The 18456-nt window shown below is 47.8% G+C and overlaps 1 protein-coding gene across 1 annotated transcript in view; it reads left to right on the plus strand.

Moving 5' to 3' along the window:
* Positions 1 to 18456, plus strand: part of ZNF423 (zinc finger protein 423) — a 208163-nt gene that overhangs the window by 99518 nt on the left and 90189 nt on the right. Inside the window, exon 5 of the mRNA XM_084294973.1 lies at positions 13578 to 16801. Coding sequence (XP_084151099.1) covers positions 13578 to 16801 — 3224 coding nt within the window. The remainder of the gene's footprint in view (positions 1 to 13577; positions 16802 to 18456) is intronic.

An 18456-nucleotide genomic window follows, 5' to 3' on the forward strand; every position in this document is an offset into this window, starting at 1 on the left:
CGTCACAGAGCTACGTCAGCATCACGGAGAAGAGCCCCCATTCTCCTCACCCACCCTTTTCTGCTGGAGCAGCGTCGTGGTGCTCTGCCTGGATGGGGCAGGGCTGGGGGGACGCACTGCAAGGCTTCTAAAACGGAGATGAAAACCTAAGTGATCCCTGGCCAGGAACTGGCTTAGATTTCTCTTGGAAAAGGGAGGCTTTTTTTGTGGTCTTTTCCTTCTGGGAGCACAGCTTCCCTTCCCAATGAATGCATTCTGTGCCAGCTCAGTTCCAATATTCAGAAGGAGCCGTGAGGTGACCGCTTTGGGCCCGCCGGCAGCCCCGTCCCCCCGCAGCAGGCAGCGCGGCTCCCCCCGTGGGTCGCAGCCGGGGCAGCCCGCGTGGGCTTCATCGCGGCAGGGTCTGAGGTGCCCGGCCCCTGCACGCCTACCTCGATTACATTGCTGCTCCTGTCAGCCCGCTGAGCTTCCCAGAGCGATTTGTGCTCCCCAGAGAATCGAGGGAGAGGCAGTGGGAAGGTAAAGAGGGAGAGGAGGAAAAGCAAGAAGGGCTGGAGGGGGAGAGAGGGAACCAAAAATGAGTAAAACAGAGCTGCCCGATCTGATAGCCAAGTATTACATTATAGAATCCCAGCTTGGATATAAACAAAATGTTTCCTTAGAGCAGAATCGCATCCAAAAGTTAGAAAAATTGTTTTCCAGAGCTGAAACACATGCTCTGGCCTGCCTCGGGAGCAGGAGAAGGCTTCTCGGCCCTTCCTTCCAGCCCGTGAGTGCAGCAGGATGGCTCCCAGGGGCTCTCTGTGCATCCTGGGGAGATTTCTGGGCCTGGAGCAGGCAGACCTCTTCTCCTGCACCTCGGGCTCCTGCAGGAGCCGTGCCTTTTGCTGCTGCCACCTCTTTGCTCGGTGGCCCTGGGCTCAGCTGCCTGCTGCCATCCGTCTGACTCCAGGGGCTGGTTTCCTTCTTGCTGCTGCGGCGCTGGGATGACTTCTGTGCACGGCGAGGGCCCTGCTTTAGCGTGAGCTACCAATATCGCCAGCCAGCCTCAGCTGCTGGGGCCTGGCAGGCTGCTGGTGCAGTGACCGCTCCACGGGGATGCCTTTGGAAGGGACGGGGACGGGGACAGGGACAGGGACAGGGACAGGGACAGGCAAGGCTCCTCTTGTGAAGAGCTTCAGATCAACCAGGCTGCTGGTTTTGAAGAGCCTGCCGTCTCTTCAAATATCAGTCAGCTAAATGAAAAACATTTCCTAATGAAACAAACAAACAACCACCAAAAAAAAACATGCCAAAAGAGCATGGATGTTGTCACCAAAGTTAATAAAAGTGAGGAAATTAATACTTATAGTTGACCTCCAATACCTAGGCACAGTGGGGTGTAGCAAGGAAGTAGTTAGAAAGGCACCATGGTGAGCCTTAGCCGTGAATTACCTTATTTTTATTAACTTTCTGACAACCTCGGTGAATTTCCTTTCTTTTTATGAAGTGATTAAAAAAGCTAATCAGATCATGTAATTAAAATACATAATTACACAATCTCACAGTTTTTCATAATTACTGTACATGGTAAATATTGTTACCTGCTCACACTTTGCACAAAAATTCAGACAGGAATCTGTTAGGGGCTGTCTGCTTTCCGTGGCTGCAGTGGAAGCTTCTCTAATGCTATTAGAAAGATAATAATACAGTTTAAGATGGAAAATAGAGTGAAACTGTAAACCGTTGGCTCAGTTGACTTTTGTAATGCTTTTGTACAAGTCGGGCAGCTGGCCGACGTGGTGTATTTCTGGGCATTGATAGTGGCTCCTCCTTTAGTGCCCACGCCTCTGCTTCCTGTTCTGTTAGCCCCTGCGCTGGAAAATGGACGTTCGGGTACAGAGCAACACAGGGAAAAATCCCATCAGGTTCAGTACCTTCAGCCCAGCCCAAGAACTGATGGAGTCACTCTTAGCTTGAGTACAGTGACTTCAGGATAGACACACTGCTGGAAGCTTCCTGCCCTCGCGGTTATTGTCATGGTAAATCTAAAGGTGGAAGGCGTGGTAATCCTAGACAATGGAAAAAACCTTTTGGTTGGTTTTTAGAGTCTTATATATCTTTAAGAATCAGCTCTCAGTGATCCAGGACCCTGACCTCTAAAGTAGATTATTTCAAGTCATGTAGTTCCTGCATTATGTTAATCGAATATTTACTACTCAGAAGATTAATTTTATACTCGGATGCTCCATGATTGAGGTGGAGTTTCTGGTTTTTGGCAGGAGACAGACACTGCACTCCTGTCTTAAACACAGAAAGATAACAAAGTCTCGATGGGGAACCAGGGTTGGTACTCGCATAGTTCTTGGTGCTCACACGTCTGTGTTTTGAAGTGAGTGTAAGATGGAAAGGATAGAATTCAGTGTCACAAGTGTTTATTCTGGCTAAAGGTGTGAGTTTGCAGTATTTATAGGTATTTAGGATGGTAGGGTTTGGGTAAATGGAGCTAGTCTGAGCTTTAAAACTCCTCCCATTGGTTATGAAACCAATGGTTTTCTATTTTCCAGAAACATTTTCGTTCCCTACTCAGTTATGTCCAGCTTAGTGGCATTTCTTCTCCTCAGCAGTCACCGTGTTTTATACACCTTGCAGTCACTGTTTTGACTCTTTAGGACAGTAGAGATGGGACACAATATGAGACATCCCACACTGGAGATCTAGGGGCAGGTACCCAATCTTTTCACATCTGGGTAAACACCACTGCCACCAACTTGTTACTTGACTCGGGGAGTGGTGGTGTTTCCAGCCATCAGTCGTCTGGAGAGCATTTCTTGAGCACACCTGGTTCTGGAGGTGCCCGTGTCTCTGTCGAACCTCAGACACCTGATTTCTCTGAAACGAGAGGTTTTGTGATTTTGTTCTTTCGTGCTTTGCTGTTAGTGCTTTGGTTTGCAACTCCACTGGGCGCCAGTCCCACCCAAACGCCCGCCCCCAGCTGCCACCCACTTCTTACTTTAGTGGACTCCTCTACAGCCAGCCGAATGCTTCCAGTTCCTGCAGTACCGAGGTGCACCTCTAAGGTAATCCACCCTGTCTCCCCACTGCCTTCTCATTCCTTCTATTAGCATCCCCAGCTACTCGTTGTGAGTATAACCATTGTGCATTGTGTAGGTAGAGTGAGGGAGGAAGGTACAACACAACTTTTCCCTTTATTCCCTTTAACTCGGTGATATCGGTGCCGATGTCTGTGTGAGAGTGCTCTCGGGTGGGAGGCGTGCTGTTTGCGAGGGAGGGTGGGGAAAGAGGTGTTTATTTGCAAGTGCCAAATGTCTGCTGGCCTTCCACTTCAGGGATAAATAGAGATGATTCAGTGCCCACTCCGACCTTAATTTTAATCCCATTTAAACAAATAATTGTGCCCTACACCTTCCTTCATTACAAATTCACTCTCCGTGTCTATGGCCAAGGAGACACGGAGACAGTCACTAACTAGAATAAATTGAGCAATCCACGTTTACAGGAAGGAGAGAAAAAACCAGCAGCACACGGTCAGAAGGAGATCTGCATTCCCGGGTGAAGCAGGGATATCTGAGTGCAGGCAACCAGCCCCTAAAGCCGCGTCAAGCAGTTCGGGGGGAGGACACCACTGCTGTTGGGAAACCAAGGAAAGCACCGTCCTGCTGTGGGATGTGCTTTGGGCTGACGTGGGCGATGCTCCTGCAGCACGAGGGCAGTGGCTGCTGGCTCTGCGCGCCCCTCGGCAGGCGTGTGGCCGGGCACTGGGACTGTCGGCCTCTGCCTGCGCTCCTCCTGCCTGCGCTGATCCTGTGGGAGGGCTTCTCTGGAGCTCTTGTCTTCTGGCCAGTATCCTCAGAAGCCCCTAAAGAACTCAGACAGGGCCAAAAGCTCTCCGCAGGCTCACCGTGCAGGAGATGGAGCACGGTGTGGGCGGCCGTCGGGGCCTGGTGCCCGCAGCAGAGGGTTCCTGGTGAGCCGTCACCCCACGGTGCTGCGGCACGGGCACCACTTGGCGGAGCCCCGCAGCCCACAGAGCTCTGCTGCTGCGACGGGGGGCGAGTCAGCAGCTCACAGGCACCGGGTCGCTGCCTGAAAGGCCTCTCAAGTGTTACGTTTGGTGCAGGGGAGCAGGGATGTGCCGGGAAGGATGGGTACCGGCTGGCCAACACTTCTGCTTGCTTGTTCCAAAAGCCGCTTCCTATTTAAAATGCTGCTTGCTGCTAGTGGCACAGAAGCCCTGTTACCATGCAGCATGGAATACGTGCCTCTCCCAGGCAAGCCACACGGTTTGGCTTTCATCTTGCAGAGCCCCAAATCTATAGCTGTTTCCTTTTTAAACCTCTCAGTTATTTCTGTCGGGTATTGATAGGCAGAGAGCTTCCTTTCCGGCCTCAGTGCCATTCCCCTCAGGCCTCTCACAAACACCGAACAGATTCATCACCCACGTTTAACCAAACGAGACTCAGGAACGTGCTCAGTATTCAACAGGGTGCTTTTACATTTGCAGGTCTTCTTTTTTAGTTTTAAATGAAATATTAAAAAAAAATTGTTCACTGTAGCAAGCCCAGACTCTTAACTAATGGTACTTTGCCGTAGCACTCCCCGCGGAGCAGGAGCTTTGCCCAGCTGGAGCAAACGCCATCTCCAGGCCGGGGCGGGCCGGGGCCTGAGCTGCAGGCGTACCCGCGGGGGTCTCTGAGGCACGGGAGCCCCCTCGGATGAGGCCGGGTAAAGGCCCGGAGGAGCTGCATGGAGCAGAGCTGCGTAAATAACTACTGCTGCTCGTCGGCCTGCGAGCTGCGGGCTCACAAGTGCCTCCATTGCCATGTGCCGCGTCTGCGTGAGATCCCGGCCCAGAATTCATAAAGGGGACGGGGAATGTGTGCGCCTTTCTGAAAACACCTCCGCGTCGATGTGGCTAGGTTTAATGTTCATCGCCTGGATTTTCGGGAGGGTTCGGCAGCCGCCGTTGCTGGTGATTTCAGTGGGGTCGATGTGAATGCACAACACGTTTGGAAATCAGACCAATAACGCGTATGCGTAACCATAAAGCAGGTTACTTGATACCGCCGGTCCCGTGTAATTTGTTGATTTTCCTTCCCCAGTTCTTTGAAGGCAGCACAAGATCTGGATGTTGTTGTTTTTTACTGTTTGTTTATTGCTGAGTAATTTCAGCCAACATGTGTTTTTCAGCATTAGGCCTATTCATCATCAACGTCAACCTATTAAGTTTGTAAGTGCGTCACAGTTTTCCTACCTAGATCAAAATGAGAGCCTGGAACAGCCCGCTCTTTCTAACTTAACAAGCTGGTTTTATTTTCCCCTGCAACTTGCTCTAATAATACGACCAGCTTTAAATTCCTCAGGCCGGAAAGCTTGGCAGTAAAGTCCTGTGCAGGGCTGCGATTTAAAACATGAGGTTTTTCTCAGGTTGAGAGCATGGCAATTGGTATAGCCTCTACTGAGCACCGGTGGAAAATACCCATTTAGGAGCAAAAATCTGGTCTTGGGAAAGAATTTTCTTATGTTAAAGGCGGGGATGGCAGGAGGCCAGGTCACTGCATAGCATCCAGTTGAAGATCTCCTCACCAAAAACCATCCTAGCAAGGCAGGCGCTTTTGGTGACCCGACCCAGAAGACGCAGAGCAGTCGTGGTGTCTGGTCCCAGTTTTCTCCCTCCTTCATGGTTCTTTCGGCTCGCAGTTGATACATGGCCAAGGAGTTGGAACGGAGCTCTGCAGCAGTGGAAACACCGCGCTGCTATTGCCTGCCAGCACAGTAGTAGACACGCATTTGTCCTAGCAGTAACAGCAGCTTATCTGAGAGGGCTTGGCAGCACTCTTTTTGTCCTACTTTGCCACTGCCCCAGTTTTAAAGGCTCTTGCTCCTCCAATCCGCTGCCCATGCCATCAAAACGAGCTCCGGCTCGCTTTGCCCAAGCTGAGTATCCTGCGGAAAGCACTGCCTGCCCCCGTCAGCTTCCAGGGTCCCTGCTCACCGCACAGAACCTGACCCTGAAATGAATTTCATGAATGAGCCTAATGGATTGTAATTGATGACTTAATCTTCACTTGAAAGTACAATTCAGAGACATGAAAATGAGCACAGTAAAGCATTCAATTAAATCACTCTGGTTTGGTCAGTTTGTAGAGAAAAAGTCCGTCTCTTCTTAATTTTGGTTCCAGTGTTCATTGAGCTTCTCCAGGCTAGACTGGTTTTCCGATGCTCAGCCAAGGCGTGAACCGAGGGGCAGATCCTGAGGCTGGCAGACCCCACAGGTACTCGGCTGAGCAGCCTGAGAGCAGATGCCTGCTGCATTCAGGAACAGCCAGACTGAAAGTCAGGGAGGGAATTGGAAGTCTCGCTTCATCCCACCAGAAGGGCTCTGCTGCTGGCCGCGTCTCCACGAGTGGCTCCGAGTCCTGACACCAGGGTTTGTGCTGTGCAGTTAGCACCCTGTTACTGCTTACAGCAACGAAACAGGAGGAAGGAAAGACCCCTTCACTTAGAACTGAGAAAAGGACTTCCCTCGTCTGGATGGCACAGAGCTTCGTGGAGGGCGATGCTCTTCCACCGCCCTGGGCTGGATGTGGCGCTGCGAGCCAGCCACCACGGCTGGTCAAAAGGCAGCCTGCGTCCAGGGGCTTAGATACAAAAATGAAACAGGCGAAGCCCTTAACCACTGTGTCTTGTCTCTTTGTTTTGTGTAATCTGGTGTTGAAATCATGATAGATGTTGGCGTCCAGTAGCAAGAAGTGCAGAGTGTAATTGTGTGACTGTAGGGCCAGTAGGGTCATCTGAAGGTTGTGCTCTGGCTAAGACAGTATGGAGAAATAGGACTAACAATTAGCCTAAGTACTGCCATTTATTACAGAAAATTTTATAAGTAATTATTATAAGCAATAATTGTTCTATTTGGATTGTTTTCCTAAGGGCTTTGTCATTCCTTGTGTTTGGAAGCTGTGCGTGTCGCAGCCCAACCTCACATTTCATAGTGCTCTCTGTGTGACTGCCGCATCCACGACGCGTGCATGTGACCCCAATACAGGCTGGCTCTTTGACATCCGCCTTACAAAAAGCCTTCTTGCTAAATGCTCTGTAGGTCTCAAAGCCGGCAGGAATGGCACAGGACCCTCTAGGAAGCAGGGTAAGCACAAGCAGCAAGCTATTAAGATCTTCCTGTTAATTCATTGATGATTCTGCTGGTATCATCCTCTAATCTTGCTTAAAAAAGACAGAATGTGTATTTGAGCATTTCTGAAGAGCAAACGGCTAAGCAAAATCTACATCTAATCCTAACATTTCTGGAGAAATAGGGTGAGTTATTATTGATTCACAGAGCACGACAAAACATCACTGCATGAATTAGCAAACAGCTGTTTCTAATTTGAGTTTAGAACTGTACACAGAGGAACTTGTTTTAGTGTTCACTCCTTTCATTTATAATGAATTTTAATCACCGCTACAGGTGAGAAAAATGTAGAAACAAGCTTGTATCTTGTGGAAGAAACAAAGGAGAGACAGATGCTAACAGATTTACAGTCTGTGATAAAAGGAATGTTTTGGTACACTTTACATGTAATTAGAGTGCAGCTGTTTTCAGTCCCAAGTCCATGATGCACAGCAGAATATAGTATCTGCTGCTTTTCCAAAGGGAGTAAAGAAAAACAGTGATTCAACCCTGAAAGCATTTCGTTTATTCCTAGATCTAACATAAAACTTTCTCCTCCACCCCTTATTATGCCATTTACTGAGGTGAGAAATAACTTATTTAGTGAGAGATTAATTTTTGTTACTTCTAAAATACAGGCTGTTTGATGGAAGAGCAGCAATGTTAAAAGTAACTTTCTGATTTTATCATCTGCGTTGAATTACGTCTCATCCTATCGATGGCCACTACTGAGTCCTGACATCTTTGCTAATGGGAGACCAGGGCTCAGGATGGGCAACGCCGAATTAACAAGTTTCTGTGTATCAGCTGAGCTTCAATGGACATTCTTCTGTGTTTTTGTAACTTGCAGCATAAAAAAAGACTAATTAAATGCATCTTTGATCACAAAAGAAAGGTTTAAACAAAGACAGCTAGGTTTAAGCTGGCTATGTGTAACAGTTTATCTGCAGCAGGCATCCGGCAAATTTCGTGTTTGAAATTCCGCGCGACATCTTGTGCTGGTTTGGTATTCTAAATACCAAGTTGCTCTATTCATGAGAAGAAAAATTAAATTATATGTATTTTCCATTGAGCCAGACGTCCTCCTTTCTGTTTTAAAAACCTTGCTTAAAAAAGGCAGTGCAAAGCTGGGGAGTTGCAGAAAGCATCAGTAGCTGCTGGTAACGTAGCGCACCACAAACGCCTGCCGTGTGAGCGTGCCAACGGGTACCGCTGCCTTCTGCCTGTGATCATGAGAGAGCTGCCAGCGGTGCCCCCTCTATTAGCACCTCCTAGGCTTTTTTATCCCCAGTCAGTGTCACTTTGAGTATTAAATATCCATATAAATATATATATATAAATACAAGAGTGCCTTGAAATAAGCCAGGTATCAGGAATGCTTTGTGAAGAAGCCGATGTTCCCGAGTTGCATATGGAGCCCTTCGGGGCAGCCTGGGCTGCCAGTGCCTCTCATGCCTGAGTGAGGATGGGCTGACCAGTTCTGGGGCTAGTTATGTGATGTTTTTGTAGGGATAATTCTAGGCTGTAGAAGCCCTTTTCTGTTGTTTAGCAAGGCGCGTTGGAGTGCTCCTGCACGCCGGGTTTCAGACACAGCCACCTGGTTGCGGCGCTGCTCCAACGGGTGCTGTGTCGGCGCAAAATGCCATCGCTGCCCCGAGAGCTGGTGGTTCATAGCCCACCATTGCCTTCTGTGACAAAGAGCAAAAGCATTCGGTGAAGCCAATTTGGGCATCAAAATTGAGGTTGGAATATTAGTGCAATTTTTTAATATTTACTTTGTTTTCTCTGTGCAAGAAACATACAGGAAAATGGGGCTAAACACTCCAAAAAAAAAAAAAAAAAGAAAAGAAAAAAAGGAAAAAGCAAAAGCTGTTACAGTGCACTGAAAACATTGAAACTTAAAACATTTGGTATATAAACTTGATTTGCATTATTTCACACCAGCACTGCAGTGTAAATGAACAGCGTATGCTGTGTGAGGTTCTTACCATAATCCATTGTAATGATCTATCCTCGGCGTTAATGCGTAGTGGAGCAATTCAAATTTTGCTATAACCACTAGTGAAGATCTCTCAGTCCTTTTCTCTCAATTTTGGTGTTGTATTCTTGTAGCTAAGCGTCTGTGATAATAATAATTATTGAAATTGGTAGTGTTTCTCTCAGGCCTTCTGTCTGAGGATGTCTCGGGGTTTCACAGCTATGCAGAAGTAAGCCCTACAATTTGCCCTTGAGCAGCAGATGGCTTTTCCCTACCACGGACGTGAGGAGCTGAGACACAGACAGTGTGTGAGCATGTCTCATGATACCAAGTTTGTTTTCGAAAGGAGCTTACTTTTTTTGGGGGTGCCAGAACTCCACCAACTTTCAGTTGTCTAACGCGATGTGAGTGTTTCGAGCGTTTTAGCTTAGGTGTCATGGAGGGGCTCTGAAAGAACTGGGAATCTGAACTTACATCGAACAGCAATCTTTTCCTCAGGAATTGATTTTTGGGGCTTGTTTTTGTTAATGCAGCTGTTGCTTTGGGGTACTAGCTCTGTGCTAGAGGAACAAACCTGGCAGAATAGGAGCACCTCCCAAAGCTGCCCTCTGTGGTTTCTTGTCCTCTCAGGAGGGGAGTCCCTGAAGTTGTCTCCTTGGCCAAACCCTGGGTATTTAAGAAATTGTGTTGCGTTTGTTTGATTTCTATTAGCAAAATACATGTAACTTTGAAATAATAAATATGTTGCCATCGGTGTATGCTGAGGAGACAGCGCTGCTCGCATCTGGCCATCTGTGATGTGCTGCATGTCTCTGTCCTAAAAGAGACCATGTTTTTTTAAGACTTGATTTTATTTCTTTTAGCTTCATGTGTATATTTCTGAACTTGGCTCGTGTTATCTGGAAGATAAACAGAGAATGAAGTATGATTTATACTGCAGTTTGGCCAAATTGCTCTTATTAGAAGGCAAAATACATTTATTGAATGCGCTGAGGCTGGAATTAGCTCCTCAGTGATGATGATAAATGCTTGCAGTCCCATAAACGTGCTGAACATTAAGTTGCTAAATTACTGTACCACTTGGAGATTGATTATCAACTTTGGCCCTTTAAGCTTCATGACCCACACATACATCCTGAAAACCACCGACATCCTGAAGCTTCCTCAATGCTATTTTTTTCCTAATTAAACTTTTTATTGATTTTTCTTCTCCTTTTAATACTTGTTTTCATTCTCTTATGCGCAACTGACAAAAGCCTTGCACCAGCCATGTGATTCTCTATTTTAGAACAGTCCCACTTTGCAGGATTAGCCATTTTTAATGACTTTAATCTCCTTTTTGAAAGTGATTTTTCTCATTCTGCTACATTCCTTTGATTGCATTAATGTAGAATTATTATTCTAACCACCATTGCCAGATGTGTCACACTACATCTAATATATATCTTCCCAGTAAAATATTGCTCGGGTAAAACACCTTAGAATTTCCTTCTCAGTTCATTATAGGTCTTTTCTTCAAGTGAAAATGGCAAGGTAAAATTAACAGGGCTATTTTTCATTCAATAAAGAGATTAATAACTCTTTCCTAATTTCTTCAGTTTTAGGCATTTTGTAATTTAGTATCTTGTTTGTGAGAAAGTCAAGGTGGGTTGTTCCTGGGCCTAAAAGCTTCCCAATTCTTTTTAACCTCTCAAAGAATGAGCAAACAGTGCAAGAAAAAGAAGTTAAACATGAAAATCGAGGAAAGGTCTCAGTCAGGCTAACAGAAGGAGACAATCTTTGCTTTCAGCTGTCTGTGTAAATGCTTCCCTTTCTAACACAAACTCTGCTTTTCAGCCGCAGCAATGTTAATTGTTGTGAATCCAGCTGACAGCAGCGCAGCGACGTCTTTGTGCATCGCTCCCCGAATCACATCAGCCTTTGGTTTTGATTTTTGAACAGCCCAAATGTTTGAAGGGCAGCAGCTGGACGGGGGCTGTTGTTCTTTGACTGCTAGAATGCATTTTGAGGTAGATTGGCTCGTTTCAGAGCAGAAGGAGAACTTCTACAGCATTTGTACGATTTTGCCAACTTAGTGGCTGGCACAAGCACGTCTGAAGTCACGCAGCTGAAGGAGCTGCCCCGGCCTGTGTTACCTGGGTTTGGCCCTGGCACCTTCAGTGTACGGCTGAACCTTGAAGCTTGATCCACCAAAACTGTTTTTAGTGCTCTGGGCTCTCCCCTGGTGCAGTCGTTCCTCTGCAGACCAGTGCCCACAATAGACGCGGGCAGCCTGGCTGCCAAAGGGAGGATGTATGAAACACGTTTATTTTTCTAACCGTTCCTGCAAAGCGCTCATTTTTTAGTATCCAGATCTCAGCCAGCAAGGCAGAGTAGTGAATAACACAACGGCCGTGCGCTCTCCTTCCCCCTGTTGTTGTTTTTCTCCTCTTTTCCCCGGCAGAGCCGGCAGCACGTGCAACATGTGCTGCCCTAGTTCGGGCCCAGCATCCCCCTCATGCTCCCTTTTGTCTCCTTGCCCCTGGGGGAGCCCAGCTGGCGAGAGCAGGGAATTAGCCAGCCCCGAGCTACCGGCACCTCCCCGGGGCCCCTAATCCAGGCGCTGGCAGCCGGCTGCCTCCCTCCCTCCCTCCTTCCCTGCCCGCCACGCACGGGGCCGTGGCCGCGGGTCCGTGGGGACGGGGCCCGGAGGCGGCTGCTGGCGGCGGGGCAGGGGCCGGGGGCAGGCGGGGGCCGGGGGCTCCTCGGGGGCCGAGCGGTGCCGCGGTGGCGGGCAGGAGCGCTGGGCGAGCTGGCTGTGAGCTGGGGAGCCGGGCTTTGTGGCAGCCGCGCGGAGAGGCCGGGAGAAGGAAGGCTGGGGAAGTTGGTGTGGAGATCCGTGGCTCCTGGCTGGTGCTTCAGGAGCTGGCCGAGCACGAGGAGCTGGGGGGTGTTAAAAAGTGGGTGCTCGCTCAAGGCCGGGAGCGCGTTCCTTGTGGCCAGCATCGCTCTGGAGCAGGAAATTCGGCTGCGAGGGCGGCCGGGCAGGCACCCAGCACGCACGTCCCGGGAAGGAGGCTGCCCGGGGCTGGAGGCGCTGCCGGAGCCTTCAGCAGGGAGCCTGGGTCCGGGGGGTGAAAGGAGAGGTCCTGACAAGGGGAGCGGGACGGAGGGCCTAGCCTCTTGCCGTGGCCGTGTCCCCGTTCAGGCAGCTTTTCCCCGAGAGCCCCTGTGCTCCCACGTGCTGCTCGGCGAGCGGTGGCCGTGGGCTGGCAGGCGTGGGGCAGCCCCTGCGCGGCTGGGAGGCTGGTATTGGTTTGCTTTAGCGAGAGCTGAAGTAGGAGCACTAAATGTTTTATAAGGACAGCGCATCTGGAGGAACCGCTTTCTGTTCCGAATCCCCAAATATACGTGTGGTCAGCGCCTTCCCCCGCTCACACGGCTTTTGTTTTTGCTTCCTTCCACGGATCAGTTCTGTATCAGAGCAGTGGCATTTGTGCTTCGCTCAACATCCCCACATTTATTGGGATTAGGATATTTGAACTTTCTTCTGTTTCTCGTTAACAACTCCGTTTATGAGAGCTGCCAAAACTTTATGTATTTTTCCTAAAATGAGTCTTTTGCTGCTGGAGATGGTCCTGTGTTTCTTTTTGGTAATTTAAAATTATAAAATATTTTCCAAAGCCTCATATGGAGCAAAGGAAATAGTCATTAAAGCAGGGGCTGAGCCATTGTTGTTTTCTCCTGAAGTGATTGTTTTGTGATGTCTTGAGATCTCCAGTGATCATTTCTGTTTTAGTTTATTTGTTTGTTTGTTTGTTTTTAATTTGTCAGGTTGGTTTTGCACCAAGCAGGCGATGTTACCTTTCCTGTGAATGGATGCGGTAGTGATGCAGGTCTCTGATTTTGTCAAGCTGCCTCAGATCTGATGCTTTATTTCACATAGGTGTTTGAATCTGCTTGCTTTTGAGCAGCCTTTAATTCTATTACAGTTTTGAGACAGAACTGAAGGATTTTGTTTAATGGGGACATTAGTTAAAGTCATCTCGAAGTAGCATTTAAAAAGACCCACAAAATCACAGGTGATCACTTAATACTGTAGCTTTCCAAAACGTTTGTATTGCTTCACTGCACATTGTGTTTTGCTTTCTTTATTCATTGTTTATTGCTTTAGAGTACAGTGAGCAGGTGTTAAACCTGCTAAAGAAAAACGCTTTTTATTAATACTCTGTGTTTGTATATCTGTGAATTATGTTTGCAAATATATTTTTATTTGTCTTTCTCAAACCTCCTTTGAAATTCAAGAGATACTCTTTTTTTTTTTTTTTTTTTTGAGTTGATTTTTTTTTATGCTGTAGTAGCAGAAGCCCATAGTGTTGTTGAGAGCTTTGTCCTTATTTCACAGATGCACTGGGAATTGTTTTTAATCTCCTTTCTGCTTTCCCATTACAGATGGTGATGACGACCCACAACTCTCCTGGGTGGCTTCATCTCCCTCCAGCAAAGATGTTGCATCACCCACTCAGATGATAGGAGATGGGTGTGATCTCGGCATCGGGGAGGAGGAAGGGGGGACTGGCCTGCCGTATCCCTGTCAGTTTTGTGATAAGTCCTTCATTCGCCTGAGCTACCTTAAAAGGCACGAGCAGATCCACAGTGACAAACTACCTTTCAAATGCACCTACTGTAGCCGGCTTTTTAAGCACAAGAGAAGTAGGGATCGCCACATAAAGCTTCACACAGGGGATAAAAAGTACCATTGCCACGAATGCGAGGCCGCGTTCTCTCGCAGCGACCACCTCAAAATTCATCTGAAAACCCACAGCTCCAGCAAACCGTTCAAGTGTACTGTGTGTAAACGTGGGTTTTCATCTACCAGCTCATTGCAGAGTCACATGCAAGCTCATAAAAAGAACAAGGAACATATGGCAAAGACTGAGAAAGAGGTGAAGAAGGATGATTTTATGTGTGATTACTGTGAAGAGACATTCAGTCAGACTGAAGATTTGGAGAAGCACGTAATGACACGCCACCCACAGCTTTCCGAGAAGGCAGATTTGCAGTGTATTCATTGCCCTGAAGTATTTTCAGACGAAAACTTGCTGCTCTCACACATTCATCAAGCCCATGCCAACAAAAAACACAAGTGCCCTATGTGCCCAGAGCAGTTTTCTTCAGTGGAGGAAGTCTACTGCCACTTGGACAGCCACAGGCAACCTGACTCCAGCAACCACAGCATCAGCCCTGACCCCGTCCTGGGCAGCGTGGCGTCCATGAGCAGCGCAACGCCCGACTCCAGCGCCTCGGTGGAAAGAGGTTCCACCCCCGATTCGACCCTCAAGCCTTTGAGAGGACAGAAGAAAATCAGGTCTGTGGACAGAGAGGAAGGCCAGAATTGGTCTAAAGTTACTTACAGCTGCCCATACTGCTCGAAGCGTGACTTCAACAGCCTTGCTGTTCTGGAGATCCACCTGAAGACCATTCATGCAGACAAACCTCAGCAAAGCCACACGTGCCAGATCTGCCTTGATTCCATGCCTACGCTGTACAACTTGAATGAACACGTGAGAAAGGTGCACAAAAACCATGCCTATCCTATGATGCAGTTCAGCAACATTTCTGCCTTTCACTGTAACTACTGCCCTGAGATGTTTGCAGACATCAACAGCTTGCAGGAGCACATCCGTATCACTCACTGTGGCCCAAATGCTACCCCTCAAGATGGCAACAACGCCTTCTTCTGTAACCAGTGCTCCATGGGCTTTCTGACCGAAGCAACCCTGACTGAGCATATTCAGCAGACTCACTGCAATGTAGGAAATTCAAAATTGGATTCCCCTGTCATCCAGCCAACACAGTCTTTTATGGAAGTTTATTCATGCCCTTATTGCACAAACTCCCCCATTTTTGGCTCCATCCTGAAGCTTACAAAGCATATTAAAGAAAACCACAAGAACATTCCTCTGGCACACAATAAGAAGTCAAAAGCAGAGCAGAGTCCAGTTTCTTCTGATGTTGAAGTCTCTTCCCCTAAAAGGCAACGGCTTTCTGCTAGTGTAAACTCAGTGTCTAACGGTGAATACCCATGTAATCAGTGTGATCTAAAGTTCTCAAATTTTGAGAGTTTTCAAACCCATTTAAAGTTGCATTTGGAGTTGCTGTTGAGGAAACAGTCTTGCCCTCAGTGTAAAGAAGACTTTGATTCCCAGGAGTCTCTTCTGCAACATCTCACCGTACATTACATGACAACTTCAACCCATTATGTGTGTGAGAGCTGCGACAAACAGTTTTCTTCGGTGGATGATTTGCAGAAGCATTTGTTGGACATGCATACTTTTGTGTTGTATCACTGCACCCTTTGCCAAGAAGTTTTTGATTCCAAGGTATCTATCCAAGTGCATCTGGCAGTCAAGCACAGCAATGAAAAGAAGATGTATCGTTGCACAGCCTGTAACTGGGATTTTAGGAAGGAGGTGGATCTCCAAATCCACGTGAAGCACAGTCACCTGGGGAATCCATCAAAGTCTCACAAATGCATCTTCTGCGGTGAGACTTTTAGCACGGAGGTAGAGCTGCAGTGCCACATCACAACCCACAGCAAGAAATACAACTGCAAGTTTTGCAGCAAAGCGTTTCATGCCATCATCTTGCTCGAAAAACACCTGCGGGAGAAACACTGTGTTTTTGATGCCAGCGCTGAGAATGGGACAGCTAATGGCATGACCCCAACAAATAAGAAGACGGAAGGGGCAGATATCCAGAACATGCTGATGAAGAACCCAGATACTTCCAACAGCCACGAAGCCAGTGAGGACGATGTAGATGCTTCTGAGCCCATGTACGGCTGTGACATCTGCGGGGCCGCCTATACCATGGAGGTCCTCTTGCAGAACCATCGCCTGAGAGATCATAACATCCGTCCCGGGGAGGATGACTGCTCCAGGAAGAAAGCGGAATTCATCAAAGGCAGCCACAAGTGTAATATCTGCTCAAGGACCTTTTTCTCAGAAAACGGCCTGCGAGAGCACATGCAGACCCACCGGGGCCCAGCGAAGCACTACATGTGCCCCATCTGCGGCGAACGCTTCCCATCGCTCCTGACCCTGACCGAGCACAAGGTCACCCACAGCAAGAGTCTGGATACGGGAACGTGTCGGATCTGCAAAATGCCGCTGCAGAGCGAGGAGGAGTTTATCGAACACTGCCAGATGCATCCCGACCTCAGAAACTCCCTCACCGGGTTTCGCTGCGTTGTCTGCATGCAGACGGTCACCTCTACGCTTGAGCTGAAAATTCACGGGACGTTTCACATGCAGAAATTGGCAGGAAACTCTGCAACCTCGTCGCCCAACGGCCAGGCCTTGCAAAAACTCTACAAGTGCGCGTTGTGCTTGAAAGAGTTCCGAAATAAGCAGGACTTGGTAAAATTGGATGTGAACGGCCTTCCCTATGGCCTGTGTGCTGGGTGCATGACCAGGAGCACCAATGGACAGTCTCTGGGCTTGACCCCGCAGGAGGTGAATGAGAGGCCGTGTGGCAGTCTGAGGTGTCCGGAGTGTAGTGTCAAATTTGAAAGTGCTGAAGACCTGGAGAGCCACATTCAGGTGGACCACCGAGACCTGACACCTGAGACTAGTGGCCAAAGGAAAGGTACCCAGACATCTCCTGTGCCCAGAGTAAGTACAGCTGAGCTTTGATGTGTCATAGGAATAAAATGTAGGTTTTTAACGCGACTGAGAACTGATCTGATGTCCTGTTTTTTTTCTTTGGCTGCCATTTTATAAAATTACTTGAACAAGAAGAACAGAAAGAAGGGTAGAGTAATGCACATAGAAAAGTAGATTTTGTTCAGTCTTACAGGCTCCTAGCTTCCTAGTGGCAGAACATTAGATTTTTTATCATAAAGCTGCCCTAGATTTACCAACAGAGAGCTGAGACACGTCCGTGTGCTCATGAATGATGAGGACTGAGTTTGTCCATGAATTCTGAAGCTACTGAACTGGCAGATCTGGCAAAACTGGGGCATATCCATGAAAAAAGACATCCTGAGTTCCCAAAGGAAAAAAAAATTGATTTATCATACTCATGGAAACTGATGATTTTTTACCTGGAAAAACACCAGCAGGAAGATACAGGAACTTGTGAGGAAAACTGTAGTGAGTTCCCCCCAAATTCTCACCTAAAACAAATGACTGTGCTAGAGAGGCTGTCCTCATGGATGTCTGTCCGAGTGAGTGAGGCTGTGAGGCTACGTGGATGTTTGTGTGCATACGTACATGCGTGGAGCACGCGTGTGTGATTTTAAAAGGAACTGCTTCGTGGCCCTCCTGTAGGAGAAGCAGTTTTCTTAGCAAATCTGGAAATTGCTGGCTAATAGGCAAGTTGTGTTTTTGAAAAAGAAGTGTGCTCTCCCTTGGAGTTCGCAGAAAGCCTGTTTTCCTATTTCTTAGCTTACAAGATGCTTGGGAGCACGCAGTATCCAAGTAAGGCTTCAGAAGCCTGCTCAGGAGATTAATATCATTTGCAGTTTATAGTCTTTTAAAATTATTTGTTGACGTTTTGGTTCAAGAATGGGCCAAGTCAGTCCTTCCTCTGTCAGGAACAGATGGAATGAGAAGTAGATTTTGGAAATCTTCTCGGGAGACTAACAGCAGACACATCTGAGTATTGATATCATCTGACATTTTTAATTAAACATGATGGGGTGAGATTTTCAAAAGTATCTAAGGAAATTAGGCACCCAACTCCTAATGAATAATTCCAGCCATAGATGCCTGTTTATGTCAATCTGCTAATTAAAGCACCCACAAACACATCTTACTACATTAAAAGAACCTGTAAATACCATTAGAATACAACATCAGAGGCTCAGGAAGTAAGAGAAGACCCTAAGTATGTCCCGAGGACGCAAACTGCGATGCCTCCGGCAGCGCTGTCGCCGAGTGCCCCGTGGGACTTGTTAGCTCTGGCTGGGGCTGTACGGGGCGGCAGCAGGGGCACGGCGCTGCTGGGCCTTGGCACCCGCTCGCCCCAGTGAGCTTCCAGGCTCCTGTTCAAATACCAAGGAAAGTGTTGTGGTTTTTTTTCAGTAAAAGAACTGGATATTGTTCCCTCTGGGTGCGTGACTAAGCCTCCCAGTGCAAGCACCTCATCCTGCAGAAGAATAAGAAATGGAAATATCCCTCCTTCAGTGTGATACCTTGTGAGAGTTCAGCTGGGGCTCCTACTAGGCCATTCTGCTTCCTCTTTCTCACGTCTTTCTTTCTTTCTAAATTCTTTGAAACACTTTATTCTCTTAGGTAGGACTAATTCTTCACGCGGCCATGCCTCT

This window comes from Netta rufina (genome assembly GCF_964035555.1).
Source record: "Netta rufina genome assembly, chromosome: 13".
Lineage (NCBI taxonomy): Eukaryota > Metazoa > Chordata > Aves > Anseriformes > Anatidae > Netta > Netta rufina.